Below are 20,528 nucleotides of genomic sequence, written 5' to 3' on the forward strand. Positions count from 1 at the left end.
TTAAACCAGCACTGCTGCAAGTGCCAAGTCAACGGGTGGTGAACATTCCCAGGAAATCAACAACACTTCTCTTGCTGTTGTTGTTCATTTTTATTTATTTTATTTTATTAGACAACTGCTTTCCATTATAAATAAATAAGGCATGAAGGTTCTCCATACTGGTACAGAGCTGGTAGCCACAGCTGTGCGTGCAGCTCCTGATGTGTCTGGGGCTGTGGGGCACCTGGAAATGCAGAGTGTGGAAGAGAAGAGCATTTGGTGGTTTTGAGGAGGAGACCTCTGGAGCAGGGGTGGTTTGCGCATCACACTCCTGCCAACTTACCTCTGTGGTACTCAGCTTAACAAAACAGGGTGTTTTTGTGGGGGGGTTTTCTGCATTAATTCCACGGGGAGTGAAAGAAAGGTTGCTCCTTGTAGCATCAAAGCCCTGGATGTAGGGGATAATTCCATTTGAACAGTCTTCCCCTTCCAAAGCCACATTCGCATTTCTTTCTCTCAATGTTGCAAAGGTTCCAGCTGTTGACTCAAGATTTTAGGATGTAAGCTGGTGAAAAGAGAATTCAGATGTAGCTGATGGTTGCTCCAGGCTGGTACAGAGTAGGTTGCTTACACTGAACTGCTGGGTTTTGTGGCTCAATGCTCAGGGTGTTGCCTAAGCTGTAATGATTGATTCTCTGCCTAAAACGCATCCTATTGTACAAGTTCATCATCTAATTCATGGAAGCTGGAAACTGGTGATTCCTGAGACTGCAGTGGCCTTTTGGCTGTGTGTTTGCATGTCTGTGGAAACCAAAGTGAGGAGATTTCAGTGCTGGAAAGGGAACTGGAACATGAGAGGCAACTGTCTCAGCCAAGAAAGATTATTTTCAGCAGGAAGCTGAAATCTGTCCTTGTGGCTGGGGAGATATTTGGAGCAGGAGTGAGGGGTGATGTGTGATTCGTGCTACTGCCAGGGCCAGACTCCTGACCTGGGAGATGCTGCATCCCCTGGCTTGTGTGCGAGTCCCTGGGAGTCAGTTTTGAGCCCATGCAAGCTGTTTTTAAGGAATTTGCTATGATGGGACAATGACCTCTTGAAGAGCACAGCACAGAGAGCTGGTACCCAGACTGTGAGATGGAAGTGTGATTCTGATATTGTAATAGCACTTCTTGTCTTGCTATGGGAAAGCCCTGGGCACCAAGTTCCTACCAGGCATGGTGCTTCACCTGGTTGAAATACCAGGGCAGACTTAAAGCAAGTAAATCCCATATGCCTGCAAGGTCTGGAGAGTGTGGACTGAAACACTGAGTGACGCTGATGGAGATGGAACAATCAGTCTTATGTTTCTCTTCAAGTTTTTCCAGTTGCAATGAGCTTGCATTGTAAAGAGCTGAAAAACCTGACTGGTTACAGAATGGCTTAAATAGCAAGACCATGCTGCCCTTTGGGGAAGGCAGGGATAGAAGTCTCTTGGGTTCAAGCGTAGGTTCTCAGCCATAAAACCTAACTGGAGGATTGGGCTGCTGTGTTGGGGCAGCCCTAAAGTTCTGATGGCTTTTTGTTTTACTTTGATGTGCTGTACTCCAGCTGTGGCAGGGTGCTGGAGGACATCCAGGCTTTTGCTTGCAGATAATTGGGCTGTAGGACAAGCTGAAAAAGGGTGGAGGGGGAGACTGATTTCTTTTCTTTCATGGTAGGGTTTACATTGCTGTTGTGGTGTCTGGCAGCGGCAGTAACTCATGCAGAGATCCGTCATGTGGTTTCTGAAATCCTCTAACTACAATGTACAATTGTCCCAATGGGTTGTCCAGAGCCTAAGCTTAAAAAAAGTGAGTTGGGTCCCTGTGACATTCTCTCGCTTGCAGACCTCTCGAACCTTCAAAGCAGAGGGGCCACGTGGCATTTCCTGGGGCTCAAGAGAAGACGTGGCCGTTGCAATTGCACGTGGGAGCTGCGGAGAGCCAGGACTCATTTGCTGCTCTTGTTTTTCACCTTTGTGGCGTTGATGTCTGCTTTTGTTTTCTGGATGCGGGAGAAGATCTCCTTAAAGAGAGCCTTGTACTCAGGCTGGCTCTGCTCCAGTCGCTTGTCCACAGCCTCCACGTGTTTGCTGATGGTCTTTTCCATGGTTTTCCGCTCTTCCAGCTCATGCCCCTCTCCTCGGAAGTCCCTGAAGGAGCTGTCGCGGGAGATGGGCCGGGAGGTCTGGACTCCCGTGTGGCGCACGCTGTCCTTGTGCTGCCGGCACTTGCTGAGGAGCTCCTCGTACTTCTCCAGCAGGGCGTGGTACTGCTCGTCCACCTCGCGCAGGATGGACATGCCCCGCTTGCGCACGTTGTTGGCGTGCAGGGTGTAATTGCCCTCGTGCCGGCTCACGGCGTCCTTGGTCACGATGGCGTTCAGGGCCGTGTCGCTGCAGCTTTTCCGCACCGGGTGGTTTGGGGAAGGGGTCATGGATGTCCCGTGGCTTTTCCCTCCCTCCTCCTCGGACAGGTCGATGTAATCTGCTTCTGGGGCGTTGTTCAGCGGCTCAAGGAGGGCTTCGGACAGGTTGTCCTCTCTGCTGAGCAGGTACTTCTTGACTTGTTTCATCTGCTGCAGCTCCAGGAGCTCTGCCTCCAGCTCCTTGATGCGCAGTTTGCAGTTCTCCATCTCACACACCCGCTGCTCCAGGTCCGAGTACTCCTGGATAACCGAGGTGTACTCGCGCTCCACCCTCTCCTTCCGCTGCTTCTCCTGGTTCACCTGGGATCTCAGCGAGTTCACCATGGCTTGGAGACGCTCGTTCTCCCTCTCCAGCGGCTTCTGGTTGAATTCTGTGGAAGAGCTATGCACCTGGAACGCATCCTCATACCTGAAAGAGGAGAAAGATGCTTGAGAGAGTCTCACCAAGCAGTGTGACCCATGAGGGATTTGTGTTTTATTGTTATGTAAGTAGTTCTACTGATGTCCAAAAAGGACATGAGCTCATGGAGTGAGATGTGCCTTCTCCATGTGCCAGGAGACTATAAGGTGTGTCTCTTCTGGACACAGAGACAAATCTCTGTCCCACAGGACTTGCAGTTTTATTGGACAGCTGCAATAAAAGACGAGAGGAGAGGAGATCCTAAAAGATAAAAGACATATCTGGTCATTAGACAAGCTACCAGCATTGCAGGTGAAGCAAGAATGAATGTTCAAGTGCTACCAGTCTGAGCTGAAAGTAGCTTCGGGTTTTGGGTTTTTCCTGCTAAAGTCCATCAGCTGCTCTCTGCACCATGGAGTTCACCAACTACCCACTGCATATGGCAACAACCCCAGACCCACACAGCCAAAACTCTGAAGCACATGAGCTGCTGCCTGTGCAGCCCTGTGTCTGGGAGGTGCTCTAGAGGGAGTGAGGAAGATTTACATGGCAAGGCAGAGATTTTTGATAGAGGCGCCCCTTCATTGCCCGGGATGTGATAACAAGCACTTCCCCCTTCTCTTCAGGAATTTGGGCTTTCCTCCTCAGGGAAGCACCCATGGCATCCTGTTTGTTTAGAACAGATTGGAGAAGTGCAAGCTCCATGGCTTCCCCTGGGAGGCATGGCTGTGGTGGGGGGTGTTGAACAGATTTCAGTGCACTGAAGGGCAACCTGACCTTCAGAGCCAACTGTGGAGCTGCCAGGGGGGCAAATGTCCTGTGGTAGGGGGTAGAGTGGGATTGGGGGACTGGGGGGAAAAGAACCACATAGACATTAAGTGGATTTTGCTGGGGGTCACGTTATGGCCTGATTAACATTGCTGCTGCAGTGAAAATGTCTTTGGTTCATATCCTCTGGCAGAGGATGCTTTCAGTAACAAAGTTTATTGATTGCTTATCTATTTAAAGAACCCTCTTTTGTGGACAAAGCTGAGCAAGAAATGTCCTCGTGAGGTCAGTGAATTAACACAGCGGCTGGGTTTTGAGGAGGATTAAGGCTGCTGAAGGTGTTTATACAGAACTTGGCAGCACATGGTATATCTGCATGTGTGACTGGTGTTCCTAGGGAGTGCTGGAGTCATGCAGCACAAAATGCAACATCTCAACTGGTTTCAGTGAGCCAGAGGTGCTGGTGCTGTGCTGGAAGGCAGCCGGAAAGGGAAAATGGGCTGTGCTGGTGTGGGAAGGGAAATATCATTGTGCTGAGATCATGAAGGCTCTGCCTTGCCCACACCACCTTAGGCAGGTGGGTTGGTGAGAGGAACATCCTCCCTTCAGCTCCAGCTGGGGGCTTCAGGCTCTGATGCCCAACCTCTGTGTCTGAGAGGTTTCTGTGCACCCCCAGAGGGGCTCACCCACCTCCTCCCCTGTTTGTGGGGAGCAGTCTGGAGGGGTTGCCACAGCCAAGACTCCGTACCTGGGGCTGGAGCACAGCTCTTTGAGGCAGGGGAAGGTGTGGATGGTTCGGCGCCGCTCCCTCTTCTCCCTCCGGATGCGGAGCTGCTCCAAGCTCCGCATTTCCTCCACCTGCTTCTGCAGCTCCTCCACCTGGTTCTGCAGCCCCTCGATGGTTTCTGTCAAGCTGCAGAGAGAGGAGGGAGCACAGATGAGAAATCAGGTGCTACAGGTTCCTAAAAGGTGCCTTTTCCCTACAGAGAAATCCAGTCTAGGGAAGGTGCTTCCAGTTTCTGGCCTGTGCCCTGGGATCATGACAGCACTTATTTTTTGTTGGTGTTTCTCTGTGTGGTCACTCCTGAATGGGGTTAGTTATAAAAAAGGGACAGGGGGATTGATTTGAGTCCTTCTGTCCTCAGATCAGTTGGGTGAAAGAGTCACCTCTGGGACATAAGCACTCTCCTGAAACATCTCTGCACTTAAAAGAAGCATCTATTCCTTTTGTTTATCTTGTAGAGAAACACAGAGACTGGACAGAGATTTTGTTTTGTTCTGTCCGCAGACAGTTTGTAAAACAGAAATCTGCTCAAAAATTCCTTCTCCACACAGTTGTTTGTGATGCTGCATTACAAGGACATGGCTTAGGCTGTTGTTTCTAGGGATGACCTTGATCATGGGCTTGTTTTAGCAAAGAAATATTATTGATAAACTGGTGTTTCAGCATGGAGTAGCCAGGTTTTCATGAGTTGCTGGATGTGTGCCTGGTGTTTCTTCAGGGCTGTGTGTCGGGGATTTCCCTGATAGGATTATGTGCCTTTTCTCCACGGAAAAGCATCTGAGGAGAGGCTGCTGTGCCTCTCTCCAGGTAGCTGCAGACACTCCTTTATCCAGCCCTCATCCTGGGGATATCTGTGCTGTGGCTGACCCCTGCTAACCAGCATTGTTGCAACTCACTTGTGTTCTAAGCATCTGTAAAAGTGGGCTGATACAAAAGAGAATGGCTCAAATGGCAATGACAGGCTGCACTTTGGGGCAGGGGAAAGGTGAGCTGAAGGTCTTGGATCTTGAAGATCCAGGGGGGGCTGTACCACTGGATCTTCTGTTGGGAAGTCTTGCTTTCCATCACGAGCTTCTGGTTAGCCAGCTCCAGGTCCCGTGCTGTCAGGTCCAGCTGCTCGTAGACTTTTGCGTGCTGTTCATTCATCTGCCTCAGCATCTCCAGTTGCTTGGTCAGGTACTGCAAGGAAAAGTGAAGCATGAGCACTCCACTTCCAAAATACAGGTTTTTTCACAAGCAGAAATTTCTACAGTCTTTGCTTCCTCTGACAATGTGTTCTGTAGCTCTGCCTGGTTGAAGCCTCTTCCAGAGGTAAAATATTCATCCCCCTGACCACTGTAAATATTTTTGTGTCTAAAATACAATTGGATTTCCTCTGCCCTCTGTGAAGGGCACTAAACTCTATCTCTCTCTATTCAGCTGCTTTTTTATTCCCAGTACCAAAGAAAGTTGATATCCCTGGGACTGAAAGTTGACTGAAATTGCCCAGTTGATTACTGGATCATCTGACAGATCGATTGCAGAAGCTGTGTTTCCTTGGGAATTCAGGCTAAAACTCTGAGTCTGTGAAATATGAGGAGACCTGTGGTTTCTATGGATTTGCACACCCTTTTCTGTAAGTTTGTTATTGCAAAATCTTATCCTTGGAAGACGAGGGGCATCTCCTCAGGTGCCCACTCTCAGCTGGAGCCAGATTCCAGATCTTGTGGCAGATGTGCTCCTGATGGGCTGCTGGAGAGGGAATGGCTAAATCCACCCACTAGTTCCCTCAAACATCAGCTGTCTGATCCCTGCAGCATCATGTGCTGCTCTTGTGAACTGGCAGACCTCCTCTGCCCTGTGTCCTTTTAAATCAGGGGGTGTCCAGTCTTTTTAAACTCACAGATCCCTAGAAGGTTTCCAGTGGATGAAAACCCTCCCAGGCACAGCAGGTTTAAGCCTCTAAGATCAGTTCTGTGAGCTCTCAGAAATACTGCCCTGACCCCACAGGATGCTTGAAATGGGGGTTTAGATTGCAGCTCTTGGAGAAAGAGCTATTTTATGCCTCTAACAAAGGGGGCTGTGTTATGGGGGTGCCAAGGAGCCAGCTGGGAACAAATGTGATTCTGAATCTCTGGGATCAAGGGAAAGCTGAAGCAGAGCATAGAGAAGTGAGTGTGAAGGCTGATGGATGTGCAGGGGAAGGGCAAACATGACCCAGATGCAGCCTGGTGTCAAAATCTGGTGTGCACATCTGGGAAGGGAGTGAGGATATAAGAAAAGGGAAAATGCCAGTTAATAGGGGGACAAGACCTTCTCCAGGGCTGGGATGAGCTTTAATCCATCAACAGACTTTAAAACTCAAACAAACCTTAATCTGTCCTGCTTCAGGCACTTACAGAACATACTTCAACTTCCATGTCCCACAGTGCAGTTCTGCTGGCACCTGAGCTGCTGGCACTGGTGGAAGTGCCCCTTTCCCACCCAAGGGTGGCCAAGCAGCCCCTGTCCCCACCGCTGTCCCGACTGTGTCCCTACCTCAATCTCCTGCACTTGCTCCTCGTTGGTGGCATACATCTGCTGCAGGGAGTCCTCCAGCTCTTTGTTTCGCTCCAGCAGTGTCTTCCCCAGCTCTGCAGCCAAGTGTAAGTCTGAAAAGCAGAGGGACAAAGCTGCTGCAGTTCCCACAGCTCCATGTCTGGGTGTGTTTGGATCTTCCCCCACCCCAAAAAATGAGCCCACACCAAGCACAGCAGCACATTTTTCGTGGCATTGGTTTTACTGGCACGTTTTGACCTGGATGTATGTTCACAGAACATACAGGATTTGGCCTCTTGTCTTGCTGGGCTGCAGGAGCAGGGGGAGGCTGAGCTCAGGACTCTGCAGCTCCTCCATGCAATGACAATTTAGTGCTTTGCTGGCTGCAAAACCCTCCTGCACTCCCTGCACCCTGTAACCAGGATCACCCCAGGACCTGGGCTGTGGCAGGTGCTCAGCACCTCCATCCCCTATCTCTGAGAAGGGCTCAGCACCCGTCAGAATGGAGCAAAGGGTTGGTAAAGCCCTGCAGGGCCTTGGGGATGCTCTCTAAATTACATTATTATCTCTAACGAAGGGAGTGCCTTGCCTTCCCTGTCAGCCTCCATCCATCACCCAGTAATAGACTGACAGGAGTAATAAAACCCTGTGTGGCCCGAGGGGGCTGGAGGCACCTCCCAGATGTACTGCCCTGGCAGCACTGCAGTGGCTAAATCCAAGGCTTTTTCCTTGGGGCAGCTCCAGGGAAAGGATAAACTACTTTATGTTCACTCTCTGCCACCTCTAAACGCCCTTAGGAAGCTACTGAAATAGTTGGACTTCAGGAAAAATGCAGGGAAAAGTAGATGTTGATAGTGTGGTCAGTTGAAAATGCTAGTTTTGCTGCTGGGAAAAGAAAAAGGCCTCCAGGCCCTGTGAATCCTGTGTTGGCCAAAGCTTGAGCACACAGGTGATGCTGTTTGTGAGGCTGGGACAGCACAGTTGGCTCTGAGAACAGCCCTTTGCTTTCACAGGAATTGGTTGCCTTCTTAAAACCTGACTATGAGCAGGTGGGTTTCGTTTTTCTTGGTGCTTCTGGAGGTAGCAGCTCTTAGAATGGTAGATTGAAAAATAGAGAGAAAATCTGACCCTAATCCTTCCAAAAGGTAAGGAAATGGGTCCTGGTGTGTGTTATTGCTCTTTCTTTCTTTGGTGTGGTTATCAGCAGTAAGTAATTGAGGAGTGACCATCCTGCAGGGTGTGAGGGGACCTGGGTCTCCTGCCCTGGCATTTTCTTAGGCTGTTGTAATGCTCCCCTCTAGTCTGTATCTAATGATGTGTTCTGAAGAGGCTTTTCCAGGACTGAGTAGCTATAATTTCCTTCAGTGCTTCATTTGGCCATGCAGTTGATTGGAAAAGAGGGACATTTGGTCACTAAGACAAGAAGAAGGGGAACCTGGACTCTTGGGATGTATTCTGAGCCTGGGAAAGCCCTGACCTCTCACACATCACAAAATGAGGCTCACGCTGACCTTGAACACGAGTGCTTGCCAAGGGGTGAGCTGCAGTGCTCTCAGTGCCTGGGATGGGGCTTTCCTGATGGATGATGCTGTGCTGTGAGATGTGCTGACATGTTACTAGTTTGTGTGTTGCCTGTGCTTCTTTCTGCTGGCTCCCCAGATGTGGTGCTGCCAACAGCTGCTCAGAATGTCCTCGAATCTCCCCTTTCCATGGGAATGTGCTCTCCAGCTGTGCCCTGCATTGCAGGGTGTTATTATTAAAAGGGCTGTGACCTTTTTAATTATAATCCTCTTCATTGCACAGTGACCCAGTCTGAGGGCTGCAGTTGCAGCTCTCCCTGCAATCAAGTTATTGGCACATTTCCCCATGGACAGATCTCTTCCACCTATTTGGTTTTTTCCAAGCACCAAATTTCCTTAGTTTATAAAGTGCCCTTGGGAGACCTGAGTGTTTGCTACACCAGCTGGGGCTGGGGGAGCAGCCAGATGCCAGCAGAGATGAAGGATAATTTGTGCCTTTAAGCTGCTTGGGGCTGTGTTTAATGTCAGCAGCACCTTGCCAGAGTCAGTGTTGTTCCTGGAGAGTGGCACCTTGGAAATCACATCCCTGGCAGCAAGCAGGGCCCCAGTGTGGAGTGAGAGGGCTCCGTGCTGTGCTCCAGGTAATGAGTCAAGTGTGTCCCTGTCCCTGTGGATTACACCAGTGCTCTCCCACCATATGGCATCCAATTTAATCAGCTGGGGTTGAGTTAAGTGGATTAGGCAGTGCAAGATCCTGCATTGTAATTTAAAGGGCTCTGTCAGCAATAATTTAATGGGGGAAATAGGCAGCATTTGGGGATGAGTGGGAAAGAGGAAAGAATGGGGCTTGTCTCTGAGGAGGAAATTGAGTCTTTCCATTTTGAGCATAAGGGCCTGGGAGACTCCAGGCTTGAAGGACGTGGGGGAATTGGTTCTTTCAGTGTCTTTTAACTGCCTCAGCCATTGTCACACACGCTCCCTCACTCTCTGCCTGGCAGCCAAAGCATCCTTGGTAATCCTGTCTCATTCAGCCCCTTGTGCCTGAGTCCTCTTCCCCACCTGTTGGCCTCCTTATAGGGCTGGGGGCAGGGGGGGATGCTGTGGAAGTGCTTTAGTATCATCTTTAGACCAGATCCCTCTTGATCTTTGCAGTAATTGTGGTTCTGCATGGGCTGAGGGAGCACACAGCTCCTCTCCACAGAGACCTTGGAAACCTGAGGCTGAATGTTAAATTTCACCAAGTTGTTTGAGGGAGGAAAAAGAACTATTTAGGAATTCAGGAATCCCTTCTATATAGTACTATGGTTTTCCCACAATTTTTTGTATTCCTCGTTGCTTCCCCACTTTCAGATGAGCCAGCCAGTGCAGAAGGACTTGCCCTAATTTAGCAGATATGCTGATGCCTCCCTTACCCCTCCCCTCTGGATGCAGGAGGAGAAATAAAGTGCTGTGTGTCTGCTCGATGTACCCCATCCCTCCACATCCTGCCTGTGCTGAAGGCACCACTGTGAAATGGCCAATGTTCAGCTTCAAAAATGGGGTCTTAGTGCTGCCAAATCCTATCAGGAGAGAACTGTGGGTGAAAACTGTCCCGGGCAGCACCAGCCTGGCTCCCTGTACTGCAAGCACTGACGTGACCCTTCTAATTAACACCAGCCAACGAGACGTGCTGTGTCCCCAAACAAAGGGCTGTGTCTGTGGAGCAGGGGAGGGAGGGTTGGAGGCTGCATTTCTCTGAAAGCTTCCATGGGAAAGGCCTCTTAGCAAGGAGGGTGGGGATGGGAAGAGAGACCATATGGTGGGAAGGGAGCAGGAGCTGAATCCAAGCAGAAGAGCAGGGCTGGGCAGAACATCAAGGAGGCACCATCCTGGAGCTGCAGAGATCAGCAGTAGCAGCCCAGCAATAATTCTGCTACCTCTGTGCCACTGAGGAAACTTGAAATAAAACCATCCTGATCCAAAAGCTATAACAGGTTGCCTTTGATGGAAAGAGACTGAGGGACAAACTGCAGGCTATTCTCTCATGGCAGCATCCTGTGGCAGTGCTGGCACAGGTGGATGTTCCCTGCACGGGGCTGTGGCAGAGCTGGATGCCTCCCCAGCCTTGCAGTGGAGCTCAAAGAGGATTTGGAGCTGGTTTTGCCTTCCCAGTGCTGGCCTGCATCTGTTTGAGCAGAGTACTCTACCCCAGCCCTCTGGAGGAGTTTCTTCCCTTCAGCATCTCCTGGTTGTGACTTTGGGAGAGCACAAGCCTGGTGCCAGGCAGATTTTGGCTGCTCTTTGCTCAATGATGATCTGGTAGCTGTTCTGATACTGTTCATAAATGCAGCTTTCTGGAAGAAACCACCATCTGGTGCAGCTGCTTTAGACTTCCCCCTGTGATCTCTCTTGCAGTGAAGGATTCTCATGTTTAGGCTGTCAGAGAACACACTGGGGCTGCTGCATTTGGTTCCTCACCTTTAATAAACCAGCCCTGTCCCTGCCCTGCAAAGCCAGCAGCTTACAGGGGGGGCACAGAAGTCCTTTGCTGTGTGGCGTAGATGAGCAAGTGTTTATGGATTTGCAGGTCCTTTTCAGCTGAGCATGTATAAAGGAATTACTTGTGGCCCCTTCCTAAATGTGGGGCTGTGGAAAGGGTGCTCCTGTCCAGTGCTGCACATGGTGAATGCATCTGCTGAAATCAGGGAGGAGGGTGGGGAGGTCTCTGGAGGAAGCTCAGGGTGCTTGTGAGTTGATGGATGGGGTACATTGAGAGTTAAGAACTGATGTTTAATGCTGTTGACGTTTAATTTAATGGCATTTGCTGTCTGCTCCATTACACATGGATACTTAAAGTCAAGGGTGGGTGCAATTATTCCTTTCAAAGTCTAAATGAATGATGCTATGCTGGTTTACCCTGGGATAGGGTATACTTGCTACTAATTTATTTTCCTTCATAGTTGCAAGGCATTGTGCTGTCTGGGTATATTACAATGAAGATCAGCTTTTGTATATCACTTACTGCTGCTCCATGGGAGGTGATGGAAGCAATCTCTGTACTTGGCCTGTGTGAGGCATTGCAATGGAACTTGCTGGGGTGCAGGGAAGCAAATGCCATCTGGCAGCATCTCAAACACAACCTGAAAAAGCCTTTCCAACATGCCTGTTCTACAAAGATAGTGTTTCCCAAGGCCAGGCAGAGCTTCCAGAGAGTCACCAGTGTTACTGCTGAGACGTGGGTTCCCCATCACTTTTACACCAATGTAACTCAGACATTGCTGCTTAGTTCAGCTTTGCACTTGGTGTTCTGTGTGTTTTTGGGGAGGATCCTCTATTTTGGTCTCGTGGCGTGTTCCACAAAGGCAGGCTTGCTTTGTAAAATAGCCCCAGTGAAGCAGGTGGGGAAAAGCCTCTGTTAGGGCTGGGTGAGAGCCATCAGGGTGCCTAAGCCCCTGGCAGCACAGCCTCCTCTTCCTCTTCCTTCTCCTTTCGAGCTGTGGCTCTTGCTTGGCTGAGCACATGTTGGTCACACTGGCATTTTTGTTACCCTAATGAGATTTGCTGGATTTCCTGCTTGGTTTGTTGTTTGTTTTTTTTTTTCCCCTTTTCTTTCTCTTGTGTAATCTATTATGTGCTCCTGTACTGCCTTTGGATGTGCAAGTGTCCCTGGTGGGGGGAGCTCAGGTGGTGGCAAAGGGGTGTTTGGCAGGGGGTCAAGGCAAGCCCAGTGCACCGAGAACAGCTCCTTCCATGGTATCTTGAGCCCCCCTGGGCAAAAGTGGCATCACCAAGGAGTGGACAAGGACAAGGGGCTCAGGGACACACTGTCTGTACTGTGCTGTCTTCCAGCCCTTTCAGCCCCTATTGCTCCATTCTTTGCCTTCTATATTTTTCAGTTCTATTTGATATTTCCCCTATCAGCTCTTTCTTATTCTTCTCAGATGCTCACCAGACTTTTTAGATTTAATTGATGCCTTTTCTTTCTTCCCTCTTATCATCCTGCACTCCAAATTCTCCCGTGTATATTAATACTTGAGACCCAGGATGGTCACCTCTGCTTATGAGCTGTTTCTCTACAAACACACACAGAGCAGTCCCATCCCTGTGCCCACAGCAATTGCTGTGTCTTTTGCCAAGTTGTTAGAGCATGAGAACACAGAGGATGTTTTTAGACCATGGCTGAGGCTCCATCTGCATCTTTTCCTGCTCTTCTCTTATCTAAATGGCCTCAGTGCCTGTGTTTGCCTTATAGGCTTGAAAGAGCTTGGTGACTGGTGGCTCTGAGAGTGCACCTGGATCAGAATGTCCTAAATAAATATATACAAGTGGGGCTATTGAAGAGAAAGAGTAAAGAAGGAGGAGGGAGAAAGGGAGCCAGAGCTTTCCTGTGTGCACTCCTCCCCCGGGCAGCAAATCTCCAACTAATTAATTATGTTGGGTTGCAGAAAACCGTGAATAAAGGCTTCTACTCTTTTAAAGCTGAAGACACAGGCATGTGGATGGCTGCCATGTGGCAGAACTCCTCTATCCTGTGTGTTTTGGGGACAGGAGGTTGTAAGTGACCCAGGATGAACAAGGAGGAAGAGCAGCAGGGTGCTCAGCACAGTGCTGTGCATGTGCAGAGCCCCGAGCAAAGGCGCCCTGTGAAGGACAGCTCACTGCTCACGTGGCAGGGGATGGTGCCCACAGTGCTGGGCTGCCACAACCATGTCAGTTCTCCTGTCCTGCTCCTGCTCACACAACATATTCCCCTACTCTGAGCTGTTCCCAGCCAACTTGGATGCCCTTGCTCCCCTCTTGCTACAGGGAGGCAGGTGGAGCCACTGATTCTGAGTGATTTGGACACTCAGGGCACTCGGGGAGCAACAATTCCAGCACAACTGTCACATTGCAGCTGTAGCAGCCCCCAAGACCCCTGCCAGCACTGGCACTGCTGGTTACTTCTGTCTGGTACCTCCTATGTCCAGAGGCATACCAATACCAGTACAGAGACCTTTCTTCCATGTGTTACAGCTAAATGCAGAAACAGCCTGACCCTCTGCAGCAACACCAAAAACCTGCCCACCTCTTCTCCAGCAGCCCTTTTTCTTAACTTTGATTAAAAGCGTATCATCTTGCAGGGTGCTGCCCCTCTTCTGCTCCCTTCCCATCTGCTGCTGGGGAGTTTAGGAAGCCCTGTTCCTCCAGGTGCTCAGCTCACAGCCCAGCTGCCAGTGCCTGGCTATTGGCACAGGCTGGAGATGCTGCCCATGTGGGAAGAGATCCTGACCTCAGATGAGTGATCAGTGCTGTTTGTGCAGCTGCATAGGAAGAGCACAGGGCTGTAGCCTTCCAGTCTGAGTTTGCAGGGAAAGAGAGTGATGAAATACTTGATGCACTCTCAAAATGATGTTATGTCCACCACTAATCCTGAGCAGGATGCAGAGCAAGACTTCTTTTGGGGGGCCAACACCAAAACCAGTGTCCCTGACACAGTTCTGCTTCAAAGACTGATGCTCGTGGGGTGTGCTGTGCTGCTCCTTGCTCTGCCTCCTCTGCTTGGCCACCACCTCCCAGTTCAGGTGCCTTCCCAGGACTCAACACTTCCTTGTGGACCAAGAAAACTTGGAGGGTGGCATGATCACATCCTTGCTCCAACTGCTGGTGCTGCAGCTGCATATTTGGAAGAGGACAAGAAGCATGGACCTGGATATTACACACTGGAAGGTCTGAATTCTTTAGAGAGGAGGCAAAATTAACTGAGTAGGGCCAGGGCAGCTGCACAGACTACAGGGACTTCCCAGAAAGCTGCAGAGGAACAGTCTGTTTTAACCATTAGAGCTGTCACTTTTTGGAGAGAGGATTTATAACTGTTTCTTAAATACACATGGAAAAAACCAAAAAACAAACTGTAACATAAAATCCTTTTGAAATTCCCAGCTGTGTAAGAAGCAGCAGTTGTGTAACAAACGTCTGGTCTCCTTCCTTTGGGGTGTTTTGTATTGGAGATATTTTCCTAAATTCTTGGCCCACATATCATATAGTATTTTTGGGCAGATTAAATAGAAGCTTTGGAAACCCTGAAGTTGTGCTTAATGTGAGCACACAGATCTGTTGGAACGAGATGAGGTGGGAATTTAGCACTGTGCTGCTCTGGGAAAGCCTTTTGGGAGAGGAGAGAATGTGTGAGTGTGGAACTGAGCAAGCAGTGCGTTATCCTGAGTGCTGGCACTGCTTTTAGCAGGATGGGATCCTGGTGCTCCTACTGCTCTGAGTAGTTCCTGCCTGTCACTCTGAGTCAGTGCATCCACCCTGTCACCAGCTAGCACTGGCTTGTACAGGAGCAAAGAGAGAGGATTGGAAAATGCTGGGGTGAGGGGACAGGCTCCACATGCAGGGTGTTAGTGGGAGGTGCCTTGGCTCCCAGTCCTTCAGGCTCAGAGCCACTGGGGGAAAACGTCCTTCAGGATCCAGACCATAAGTGCTTTGTGCATGGCCTTACCCAGGAGAATTGCACTGTTAGCTAATTGTTTTGGGATGGGAGATATGGAAAACTCTGATTTTTTATTTGGGTTTTTTTTTTGGTTGTTCTTTTGTTTTTTGTGGAGTTTTTTCAGGTTTTTTTGTTTCCCTTTTCCCTTTCCAGCAGTTCCTCTAATTCTGCTCCCTCCCACAGCTGGAACTATGTGCCTGGACTCAGCAGATGTGGAGAGGAGCTTCTAGTCTCTCACTGAAAGTTGCTGTGTGGGGCTTTCTTGGGCCCCTTTTTGGCTTTCTTGTGCCCTTTCTTCTTGCTGCCTTCATGTAACAGGGGAATTTTCACTCTAGGAAAATACATCTATATATATATATTCTTCCCCCCCCCCCCCCATATTTGGAATCTCTCATCACTTCTTTAAACTAATCTGTCACCTTATTTCCTTGTCTCCTGTGACTTTTCTAGTCCCTCTTGTCATTCCTAAGCAGCTCAGCAATTAGTCACTGAAAACTTTCCACTTCCATAAGCTACCTGCTGTACTGTACTGCTAAATAAATAAGTGGCTCAGCTAGTGCAGGCAAAGCTCTGTCCTTCTGGCTTGCCTCTGGGGAGGGAGGGAGGGAGGGTAGATAACTGCTGTGCTCCTGGAGGACAGGCAAGGTGTGTGCCTTGTCCCTGGACTGCTGGGATAACTGGGATCCTGCCTCATGAGAAATGAGTTCCACCAGCTCCCCTGTGCAGTGAGTGCTTTGGGCAAGCTGACAGTGGATTGCAGTGCTCTGGACTGGGTGGTGCAGTGGTGGACTGGGTGCTAGTGGGTGCCAGCAGGTTACCCCAGTGCCAGGATCTGGTCACTGGAGCACTGGTGACCCTGTGTCTTTACACGGATGAGTTGGGAGTGGTGCAAGCTCAGCAGCTTGTGTCATTTTCCTTCTTAGTACTCAAGCAATCAGCTGCTTGGCAAGAGGAGGAGGAATTAAAAAAGATCCTTAAATCTGGAGACCTTTAGAGGTTACAGGTGTAATGTCCTAAGCCTGCATTGCAGATGGTTTGGCCCAAAGGTTTCTGTGGCTGCCCTGGAGGACAATTGATCTCTCAGTGGCAATGAGGTGATGTGCTGGTCCCTCTGGTCCTGCTGCCTATCTCAGAGCAGGGAGAGGCTGTTTACTGACAGGGGAGGAATCATCCCACACTTACAGAATCCTAGCATATGCTGAGTTAGAAGGGACCCATCAGGATCATCAAATCCAACTCGTGGCCCCATGCAGGACACCCAAGAACCTCCATGTGCCTTAATCTATGGTGAGGTGCATAAGAAAGGTGGCTTTGAGAGGCCTCCTCTGGGGTTGCACTCTGCTCTGAGACCTGAATGCTGCCAGGGGGATAGGGAGGCTGGGAAGATCAGGGAATGGCATGACTGCAAGGAGGATTCGTCTTGTGAGATTGCTGCAGATGAGATGAAGGCTGGAAGTGGCTGGCAGAGCTGCTGAGTCTGTTTGGATCCAGATGCAACTGAGTTGGCACACAGCCCTCCCAAACACAAATGCTCCTGATGAACAGGAAAGGTGCCCCCACTTATCCACAGCTCTCTAATTTTAGCTCATTCATTCCCTTGGGGTCTGGCTGCACGCAGGCCCTGTGCACAGGATGTGATGCAACTGTAGCCACGTCATCAATTCACAATGGCTGGAGAAAGGTTCACCAGAATTTTATCCTGGTTTTAACACTTAAAGGCACAGACTCCCTGGCCCACAGTAAATGGCTGGACCAAAGCAGCACTGATATCTCTTCATGCTTACAAAGCAATAAGCTAAGTCATGGTATGAGGGAATTGCAACTCAATTTTTACCACTTTTCTCAAATCAGAAAGCCTTCCCAGAGGAAACATCATTGCAAAGGATACCTCACAGGACACCACTGCTGTTACCATGTCATTGCTGAGGGTCCTGGCTGGGACTTGAGTCTCTGCTTCTGTGCTAAGGCATCTTGGTACAATGCCTTGAGCCACAGAGTGTTACAGTGTGCAGGGAACAGGTAAAGGCATCTGAAAGGCACTAGCTTAATCTGAACAAGGCTGGAAAGGCCTCGAGGCTGGGGACCAGATCTTGCTGCTTCCAAAGCATGTGGTAGATGCACCCTGTTGCTGTGGACACTTCAGGGGAAAGAAAGAGTGATTGGGATTTATTATTTTGAAGAAAAATAGTTACTTTGGCAAGGTGAAGCTCATGGAGGGTGATGAAGAAAGTAACAGGTACTTGGTGTGGAGCTGAAGGCATGATTTCCACTCTGGTGCTAAAATGGTTAATTAACATAATCATCACAGAGCTCCCAGTTAAGCCATCTGTTGCTTAGCAAACAGTTTTGGATGTAAATGTAATAAATATTTGATGATGCTATGAAATTATGATAAAGGCCCAGCAACCAACTGGTTCATGGAAGAACCTTCTCTGCTGTCCTAGCTTGGATTGTTTCTTGTTTCTCCCACCCTTGCTCCTAAGGAATGGTCTTTAAGCCTCTGCTTTTGTCCTCTGCCCTCTTGGTACTGCTGCCAGGCGTGGGTTTCTGTGCGACCCTGGGCTCTTGGCATGCCAATCCTGTTAGTAATGCCTCTAATGGTGCCACGACCCCGAGAACGCTGCGTGTCTTGTGCTGCACTTCCAACCCCATTCCCAAACCAGCAGCTCCACGGCTGTGCCGCCACCAAAGCCCTCTGGGTGTCATGCAAAGGCACAGTGTATGTGGACAAAGTCTAGCACTGTCCTTTGTGATGCTTTGTGCATCATGCAAATTAATTACGGTTGTAATTACCCTGTAGAACCTTTCCATTTGGCGGATTCCAGTTAAAGCCTTCCTGCATCTCTCCTTGAGTTTGTGCAAGCCTGTGCAGACCCTATTCATATACGGGAGGCTGCAAACACAGCTGGGCTTTGTTTTGGGTGTCTTTTCCTCCAGTTTTGTATGTGCTTAGAAGTGGAGCCCGTACCCAGCCTCAGTCCATCATCTGGAGACAGTCATTCTGTTTTTAGGCTGCTGGGATAGAGCTGGGAACCCGGCCCACAGGGGGAAGGTGCTCTTATTGTTGTGAGCCAGTTGTACAATGCCAGTGCTGACTCATGAACCTGACACCAGGGATAACATTAGGCTAAAAATCAATTGGTCCCAAGTTGTTCAACACTCTCCGTATTCATCCCTAGTTCTGCTGTCCCTCAGTCTACATCCCACCCCTGGACCAGCGCCCAGGCCCCTTGTGAGCCACGGGAAGACGTCACCCAGAAATGTGAATTTCTGAGCATTCAAAGGCTGCACTGTTTATCCAGCTGATAGCTTCATCTCCATGCTCTTGGCTTTGTTTGAGTGTTTTGTTTCAAAGAACAGGGCCCGGTATTCCACTGCTTCCTGTTAATTGAGAAACTGGGGCTAAAGCCCAGCTGTGACAACCCCTGGGGTGCTGGTTATCATTCCTTGCTGGGCCCCTGTCCTGCAGCTGAAGTTGTATAAACTTCAAATCATGACATAATGTACTGGAGCAATGGTGGGCTGAGGCATTGCAGCTGGACTGCACATCCCTGCTGACAGTCAGCTGGGAAAAGCAAATATAAAACTGTACCTATAGCACAAAGTGCCAGAGGGGAACTGTGTTTGGGTAGGAATAATTTTTTGCTATGCATTGCCAAATCAGTCCCGTTCATTCCTGGGCCACTGGCCTGAAATGGGACTTCTTCCAGTTATTTACTTACTGCGTGTTGACTCAAAATATTAAGATAAGAAAAATAAAATAAAAAAAGCCCCACATACTCAGAGACACCAACCATCCAGTCTTAGGATAAACATTCCATTGAACTAGGTACAGTTACTTCAAAGCAAACTACAAAAGTGAATGTTTCTCTTCTAAGAATGCTTCTTTTGCTGTTCGAAACTTGGCCTTGATTTTTTTTTTTCTTCTCCTCCCATATTTCTCCTGATATTATGGCTGAGTGGAAAAATCTCCAGAAATAATTAGGTGACTAAGAAGCTGAAGATCCCTTTGGATTTTGGCTTGGACAGCAAAAGCTTTTGAGACAGACTTTCAGCATCTTTAGCAATACATTATTTCCCATATATTAATTTCTAACTAATGTGCCTGGTAACTCTACCTTGGACTATTCTGAAATAAAATCATCATCATAACTACCGCTGTTTGATTGTGCCTGCAGCAAGTTTTTTGGGGAACCAGCTTCCTTGAAGATGTAGCACAAAAAATTATTTACTTCCCTAGGACATCTCTGGGCTCCCTGCCTCTATCCATCAGCTTTAAACTTTCCTCAGCCAGGACAGTGGCTTGGAGCAGCGGAGATTTGCCGCTGCTGGATGAGACGCTGGCTTTGCCAACCAAATATCATCCAGAGAGAAGGTATCCCGCCCTCCCGTCCCCGGGCTTTGCCCGTTTTCTTGCCTGCGCATCCTCTGGCCCACCATCCCTGGCAGCTTGCGGCGTGCCCCCATCCTTACCCTGCTCCAGGTCCTGCTGGTCGTACCAGGGCTCCTCTTCCTCGCTCTGAAACTCCTCCATCCTGTCGGCGCTCAGCATTTAGCACCAGCGGCCCGGGGAGACGCGCAGCATCCGCCGAAGGGGGGCCTGGCGCCTCCGAACCGCGGGGCGGGATGGATGCGGGGATACGGGCAGGGATGCGGCCGGGGATGCGGCCTCGGTGCCCCGGCCGGGCCGGGAAGGAGGAGGTGGCACGACGTGGCAGCCGGTGCCTGGCCGCTGCCCCGGCTCTGCGTGCCCGGAGGGGCGGCTTCCTCCTGCCTCCAAGGCCGGGGGGGCTCCGGAGGAGGGAATGCAGCGGGGACGTGGCGGCCGGGGCGGGGGGACACGGCTTGCACAGCGCTGGGGGATGCACAAAGGAAGGAAGAGGGCCCGGCGCAGCCAGGCAGATCCTCGCTCCGCAGCTCGGTGGGGACCTCTAGCATGGAAATGCCGCAAAGAAAACCGGCGAGAGGGAAGGGGGAGGCGAGGCGAGACCGGCCTCCTTCGCCTCCTTCTTCTCCGCCTCCTCCTCTCCGCCCCGCCGTGCCGCGGGGAGCGGCGCAGCCGGAGCGGAGCGTGCGGGGCCGGGGTGGGGCTCGCCCGGGCTGCGAGGATCGGGAGCTGTCCCGCAGTGCCCTGCTCTGTCCCTCCCGCATGGAAGCTCTGCCAGGAGCGGGGCTGGAGGCTGGAATGCCGTGTCCCGTCCTTGCCGTGAGCTTCGCGGTGATTTGGGGCAATTACGGGCACCTCTCCGTGGGGCTTTCAGTGCTTTCTCCGCCTTGCTGGGTTTGTGTGGGTTGTTCTTCAAGGAGATCATCCATTCTCCCTTAGCTGGGGCTGCAAAAGGGGACACCCCATACAAACAGCCCCACAGCATTTCCTCAGTGTGGTGTCTTCCTCCAACCCTATGTTGTTTTGCACTCTGATGGGAAATCAGTGCCTCTGATGCAGGTTCCTCTTTCATTTCTCATATCTTTGTGAAGGATGGAATGAAGTTAAAATTCAGGGAAATCAGGATTTATAGAGTTCTGAGGAGGAAATTAGTCTGTTGAATATTAAAAATTCAGAAAAAAAAAGTCTTGGATTTTGGTGCTTGCTTCCCACCTTAATGGAACAAGGGTTAGAGATGGTGGTCTTTCTCCTAGCTGGAGTTTGGCATAACGGAATT

At 50.1% G+C, this 20,528-nt stretch overlaps 1 protein-coding gene across 1 annotated transcript; it reads right to left on the bottom strand.

The window, feature by feature from the left end:
• Nucleotides 1-75: 75 nt before the first annotated feature.
• On the bottom strand, nt 76-19,770 carry CDR2L (cerebellar degeneration related protein 2 like). Its single transcript, XM_021554648.3, has 5 exons — nt 19,339-19,770; nt 6,895-7,007; nt 5,408-5,556; nt 4,342-4,506; nt 76-2,834 (listed from the first exon to the last, which is right to left on the bottom strand). The coding sequence occupies exons 1-5, from the start codon at nt 19,415-19,417 to the stop codon at nt 1,949-1,951; spliced, it is 1,392 nt and encodes a 463-aa protein (XP_021410323.1). The 5' UTR covers nt 19,418-19,770; the 3' UTR covers nt 76-1,948.
• Between the last annotated feature and the right edge of the window lie 758 nt (nt 19,771-20,528).

The sequence above is a fragment of the Lonchura striata genome, chromosome 19 (genome assembly GCF_046129695.1).
Source record: "Lonchura striata isolate bLonStr1 chromosome 19, bLonStr1.mat, whole genome shotgun sequence".
NCBI lineage: Eukaryota > Metazoa > Chordata > Aves > Passeriformes > Estrildidae > Lonchura > Lonchura striata.